Raw genomic sequence first — 7,148 nt, forward strand, 5'->3', positions numbered from 1 at the left:
GTACTGACTACTCCAGCCATTTCTCTCCTGAGAACACTGAGGGTCAGGTCTTTGACCTGCAATAGCTCATCTTCATCACAATGACCTTAAAATAGTGTTTTTCTGGTAATAAATAACAAATTACATATAAAAGAGTGCTTGGGAGGCTGGAGGGGACCAATGGGGGGGAAAAGGGGTGCCCGCAACCCAGGTACATGCCCTTGACCAGAATCGAACCTGGGACCCCTCAGTCCGCAGGCCGACGCTCTATACACTGAGCCAAACCGGTTTCGGCCTCTCCTAGGTTTTATATCAAGGCTAGGTCAGGGTCCTCATGCTTTTATCCATTCAGGTTATGTTTAATTAGTCCTTTTCTCCCTCCATAGATATGTAATCAAAGACTTTGCCTAGCAAACAAGCAGAATTTTTAGTAATAATCATTATTTCATATTTCTATTTTACATCAAAGATTCATAGTAGCAGATCAAAATCTCTAATCGGCATTAATTGAAAATAAAATCATCTAAAAATATGCATCATTATCAGAAAGGAGTTTTGGCTAGACATTTTGAAATATTAAAAAGTCCCTGAGGATTCCTTGAACTATGTAGTAGATCTATAGTTTCTAGGCACTAACTTGCAAAATAGATTCATTTGATTTCAAGTTAATATATTTTAGTTCCTTTCCAAGAAAGAAGAGAGGGTCTCATTCTTTAATTTTCACTTTAATAGAAACAATTTAATGAAATAAGTATATTGTGTATAAAACCAAAGTATTTCCCTTAAGGTATTCTCACTATAACTCAACTTCTCCAAAAGTAAGATTGTTTTATCACTTGCACTGTGCAGTCTTTTCTCTATGCAATTTTGGGGTTACCAAGCGATTAGGATCAAATCCTTGAGTCCTGTCTCCATTGTGGAATCACAAAAAGAGGGCACATGGATTCTGGCATCCTTGCTCTTGAGAGTTAATACAACTCCAAGCAGAGTAGACTCTCCAAATTACTATTCAAGCTCCGTTTTTCTGGAGTCCCTTTGGTCATACTTTAAAATCAGCTCCCAGGTTTCCAGATCCAAAGACTCGCAATTTTGTAGACAAGTCAGAGGGTGAGGGGTGTACCTTCAATAAGCATGTTATAGTATTTTATTACTTTATTAATTATATAAGCCTTTGCTTTTTTTTTTAAGTGGGACACACTTAAGAGGCCTATGCTATTGAAATCACTCATTTCCCCTCAGATTGAACAGTTCAGAGCAGAAATAAGTTACTTAAGGATGTTTTAAGTTTCCTATCACTGGAGATATTCAAACATAAACTAAGTGGAAATTTGGTAAAGGTGTTTAAGAATAGACTCAACATTTTTCTAGGTGGTTCCATGAGATGATAGGAGTTAGGTCCTTCTCACTCTGAAAATACAAATTTTCTTCTTTTCTACAGCCGGTTGAATCCTTTTAGCCTCATAATTGCTCTAGATGAACATGGAGAAGCATCTGGCTCCCTTTTCTGGGATGATGGTGACTCTATTGGTAAGTAGACCAACATGTACAACAGTTGGAATGTTCTGAATTTCAAAATGACTTCACTTAAAATTAAAAATTGGAGATCTAAACCAATACAGTAAGTTTGATATAATAGACACCATGGTAAGATTCTGCTTTCACCCACATTACTGTCCAGGAACCTGAAAATTTCCTCAGATCTGGCTACTCTTCTGGGTTAATCCACACAGGTGAAACCATTATCATTAAGAAGGTGAAATACATTATATTTATACATTATCTCCAAGAAGGTAATAACAAATCATACTGTGGTTACTTGAGAGGAGACAACATTTACTTATTAGTATGCTACAATAAATTTTTTCTCATTAATTTATTCTCACATAGGCGAGAGAGTGAGAGAGAGAAGCATCAATGTGAGAAACATCGATTGGTTGCCTTCTGTACGTGCCCTGACTTTCTTCCTTCTCTCCTCCTTTCTAAGCATGTCCTTGGGTGAGAATTTTTAAAAAAAGATTTAGCTGGCTAAGGCACAATATCAATGGTTTTGTTTATTCATTTCTCTCTTATTATCCCCATTTTCTCTATAATCTCATAGATCAGCAAACTATAGAAAAGACTTTCCCTGGAAGAATAGAAATGACTTATATTGTTAAGAAGATAAGTACTCTACATACAGTGATAAATATATTCAAAGCAGCCACATTTTGAAAATATAAATGGGTTTTTAAGGAAATGGGCACTATTCCAAAGAGACGATAATGCCTGTGCACAGGTTACTGCTGAGAACATTTCTTCTGTCTCCATATTAGTTGACTTTACAGCCATCTTTCTTTCCTTGCCCCTCGTTCATAAGCAGGAAACACAGGAGGATAAACATTTTGATAAGGAAGGTGAAAAGGTAGAAAAAGAGAATGTGGAAAAGGAAATGTAAAGGTAAAAAGACAGATGCACTTCTCGGTTTACGTATAGGCAATATGGCTGGTTCTGTGGTAGGAACCGAGAGTGTACAGAGGCTGTCAATGCTTGTATTTTCATGGAAATCGCAGTCTTTTGTGTCCATTTTCATTCCTCCCTCCTCCCCCGCCCAGTGAACACTTCAGGAAGCACTGATTAAATCACTAACACTTGAGATTGTTTTTAAATTTTAGAGGACAGGAATTCAAATCAAAAGCGAGCCAGGGAAAAAGATAGATACCTCTGTCTGTGATAGTGAGTTTGTGTATGGACAGTAAAGATAAATGTGGGAGGAGGAGGTTTACAAAGTGTTTTTTTTTTTTAATATATTTTATTGATTTTTTACAGAGAGGAAGGGAGAGAGATAGAGAGTTAGAAACATCGATGAGAGAGAAACATCGATCAGCTGCCTCCTGCACATCTCCTACTGGGGATGTGCCCGCAAACCCAGGTACATGCCCTTGACCGGAATCAAACCCGGGACCTTTCAGTCCGCAGGCTGACGCTCCATCCACTGAGCCAAACCGGTTTCGGCAGAGGTTTACAAAGTTTTATGCTATATCCCTCTGTACTAAATTAAAGTGTTGAAACATGTCTAAAACCAAGCTCCTTTCTCTCTATTTTTCCATATAAAGTAAATATGGAAAATGAGGAGGAACGTGGGAGGCAAGGTAAGAGGATGAGGTTACCTATTTTGCATTTTCCAAAGGCCATCATTAGAAATGTAAGTTTGATTATTCACTTTTTTTCCCCCTCAGCAATTGCTAGGTAATTTAGAGGATTCCAAGCACAAGGTTTAGCCAAGACTTGTGGACATAGGAGTTTAATTGATCAGAATTTAAATTAAAAAACATAGTAAAAGATAAAATTGACCTTTATTTTCTAATGCTAATACTTATTTTGCAGATTCTGTTGAAAGGGGAGAGTACTTGTATGTGGAATACAAATTCAGTAATGTAAGTGTAAACATTCAGTATTTTTTGTGACATAATAGTTCATTTATATGAAGAAAGTATATTTTAAGGGATTTTCAAAGTAAGGAGTTTTTAAAAGTATCGGCAATTCTCCATACCACTTTAAGCTGTACATTTCTGTGTGTTATCATTATTTGTTTAACATTTTTTCCTCTCTCCCTTAACGACAGAGAGCTCTGAAAGCAACTGTGATAAAAAATGGCTACAATGGAATCACTACTCTGGCATATAGCACTATTCAGATCCTTGGTTTCACTTCAAAGCCAAATGTTATTTTTATGAATGGGAACACCATCCCAAGCAACAGAATGCAGTATAGTTCCAACGGGGTAAGGTTTAAACACTATTGACTTAAAAGGCAGATTTTCCTTATTAAATCTCTAGGGCTAATAATTGAATTTTCCCTGAATGTTATTTCCTTGCCAAAGACACAGATCACATTTCTAAAATAATAACTTGGATGTTTCTGAAACTCAAGGAAGAAAAATTAGCACAGTTATATTTCTAGCTAAAAGTATGCACATGTCAGGTCTAGAAACTTTGTTGGGTTAAGTATCACAAACGATGTCATGTAAGGCTGGGTGTTCCTCGCTAAATATAACATAAAGAAAGGATAAATGAGTGGCTAAAATAAATGAGAATAAAAGCTGATAGAAAATTGGAAGTGGAAGGTTCTGGATGGACTGTATTTCAATTCCTTAATTTAACAGATGACAAAACTGAGCATCCAAGGAGGTGAAGTTGCTTACCGAGGTCATGTACTTTAATAATTGACAGAACAAAGTCTTGACCTTGAAACTCCTGACATTTCACAGCTCTTTCCTTCTATTCTGTTCCATTTGGAAATGAAACATTTATTTATTGGGCTCCTATTAAGAGTTTTAAAAATCTGTATTTGCTATAAAAACATGCTTATAAATATAAGGCATGATCCCCACCGCTGAAGAACTTAATAGCAAGCAGAATAGACACCAAAGCCCTAAATAGGAGGAGGAATCTACATTGTATTTCTAATCTGAAGTCTTCATTGTATTTCTAATACCTTTATCACACAATGCAAATATGATCTTTAATGCTTACACAGAGCAGTAACACAGAACTTAAGATACTGACTTTTCATTCCCTTCTGTAAAATTAAAAAAAATTGATGACAGGGTCATCTATAATAATAAAGCGTAATATGCTAATTAGACTGGATGACCTTCTGGACGACCTTCCGGAAGAAGCCTCGACGGCGGTGGGGGGCTGAGGCAGAGGCAGCCACCACAAAGGCGGAGGCCGAGCCCCTTGCACAAATTTCATGCATTGGGCGTCTAGTTTAAATAATAATATATTAAAAACTTACTTTTTCCTAATTGAATGGAATTTCAATCAGGGGGATTTTGTTGAGTAAGTTGTTTGATATGTTAATCATAACAGTAATTCTTTATTTGAAGTTTTATGATTTACAGAAGACTTTAGCAACGTGAATTTGTTTGATTCTCAACATGCTCCTGGGTAGATCTGTATGGCCAGTATTATCATCCAGACTTCAAAGAGGAAGAAACAATGTCTTAGAATGATGTTGCAATTAGTAAGGAAGTGACAGGAAATCAGAGCTGTCCTTCCTTTTCCCTCTGTGCTCTTTCTCTTTCCTGATAAATGAAAAATGATTGATAGGTCAAAAAAACAGAAACAACTCTATCGGGAAGTTAGTTTCACAAATTTTAGTTTCATGTATGTGTGTGGCTGATCTTGAATAAGAGAAAAAAATCCCAGAAGAACTTGATAAAGTTCTGTAGGGTACAAAGATCTCTTTTGAGTAATATAAGTTGTTTAATTGGAATATTCCATAAACTTATATTCTTAGAGTGTATGAATCACTTGATAACTCTAATTTACTCCAATATATATTATGTATTGGATATATTTTATATAAAATATACACTATACATGTAAATAATTAAGTTATCCCTTAACATTTGATTACATTTGATTATCTTTATAGTATCATATGTTAATTCTAATATCTTCAACTATAACTAAATTTCTTTATATTGATTTACATTTTCTAATTTATTTATTCTCTCTCATTACAGAAAATCACTTTATGGATATCTGCACCCCTTTCGCAGGAGTTAACCATTTCATTTGAATATTGAGTAATAACCAAAACAACGACAGTGAAAAATTACCTGCAGCAATCATTTAGAACACTTAAAAATTATTTGAATAAATGAAAATTATTGTTTAATTTGGATAGCAATATTATTAAAGTATTTCAATCTTGTGTGTGTACATTACTCAAATTATCTGATGTTGTCTCTTATAAAAGCAGGGCAAAATGTTGGATAAAACTTCCCCTACCTTATTAGGACTGATAGATATTGAAATGATGAGCTGATGAGCAAGATTATGTTTTCTAGTCTTCAAAGCAAATCTTTGAAAAGCCTATTGGGATATTTCTAACTAAGTAGAAGGCTTATGAGCCCAAAAGCTAGTGGAATTCTCAGGAATTTTAAGAAACTGTTTACTTAACTTTTCAAAGAATTGGCATAATCATTTGCTGTATCAAGTTACATATTCACTGGTGACTAGGGCGTTGAGCTATGTGGAAACCAAGACAGAGTTTAAGATCCCAAAGCCAAGTAAAGAAAGTCTTTCATGAAGAGGAATGAGTAGACCTCTGGGCAAATAGGCACTGAGCAGTGACCATTGGATTGGTCAAGGTGGATGTTGTTGGTGAACATGACAAGAGGGGACCAGGTGGACTGGACTAGGTCCATGAGAATGTGGAAGAGGAGTGAGTAAAGTATGTCCTCGGGTTATGTGGGAGTTCTGTTCTTACGGTGCGACCTAAGGCGATTTTCACCGTAAGTCGGAACCCACCTACATAAGCCCCTACGTCACTCCCATGGAGCACATACACAGCAGTAATGAAGTGAAACAGTAAAAAAATTTAAAAGAAAGATAACAATTCCTGACCTTTACTTGTGGTAAATAAATAATGAAAAACAAAAAGCACATATGTACATACGTCGAAACGACGGAACTTTTTTTTTTATAAATAAATGGGAGATGGTGACGTAACCATGAAATGACATACGTCGAGTCTGACGTAGCCCAAGGACTGTCTGTACAGTTACATCTTTAGAGGAGCTTAGTTGTAAATGGCAGCAGAGATGAGGCAGTGGTTGGAGGAAATGTGGGTACGAGTGTGCTGTGTATGTTGACTTTTTTGTTTGATTTAAAAATAAACTGTAGGCAATAATTTGCTGATGTCTAAGATCTGTATTTAGTTGTACATTGTTTGAGGTTAAGACTGACCTCTTTGAGTAAAAAATAAACCCAAATATAAATCCACAACACATTGACTAGAATGGCTAACATCTTCTAAACACTGATAATTCCAACTGCTGGTGAAAATGCAGAGCAACAGGAATCCTTATTCAGAAATGCAAAATGCTAGAGCCACTTTGGACGACGATTTCTTATCAAACTAAACATAGACTTACCATGTGACCCAGCAATTATGTTCCAAGCTCAATTGGTTTGAAAATGTCTACCCACATAAAAACCTGCATGCAATTTTTATAACAGCTTTATTTATAAATAACCAAAAGCTGAAACAATCCCGATGTCTGACCTTCAATGGGCAAATATACAGGGGTAGGTATGGAAAAAGACATGCAGGTTATGATTATTACAATAGTTTTATTAATTCTGTTTCACATAGTCATAAGCTGTAAACCCATTTTT

The 7,148-nt window shown here is 35.8% G+C and overlaps 1 protein-coding gene across 1 annotated transcript in view; it reads left to right on the forward strand.

The window, feature by feature from the left end:
• LOC107183770 (sucrase-isomaltase, intestinal-like) overlaps window positions 1-5,586 on the forward strand; it is a 6,969-nt gene extending 1,383 nt beyond the window's left edge. The window contains exons 2-5 of the mRNA XM_015566627.1: window positions 1,418-1,506; window positions 3,343-3,392; window positions 3,581-3,739; window positions 5,489-5,586. Of these exons, the coding sequence (XP_015422113.1) occupies window positions 1,418-1,506; window positions 3,343-3,392; window positions 3,581-3,739; window positions 5,489-5,551 (361 nt within the window). The 3' untranslated portion in view covers window positions 5,552-5,586. The remainder of the gene's footprint in view (window positions 1-1,417; window positions 1,507-3,342; window positions 3,393-3,580; window positions 3,740-5,488) is intronic.
• The last annotated feature ends 1,562 nt before the right edge of the window (window positions 5,587-7,148 follow it).

Source organism: Myotis davidii, unplaced genomic scaffold (assembly GCF_000327345.1).
Source record: "Myotis davidii unplaced genomic scaffold, ASM32734v1 scaffold902, whole genome shotgun sequence".
Lineage (NCBI taxonomy): Eukaryota > Metazoa > Chordata > Mammalia > Chiroptera > Vespertilionidae > Myotis > Myotis davidii.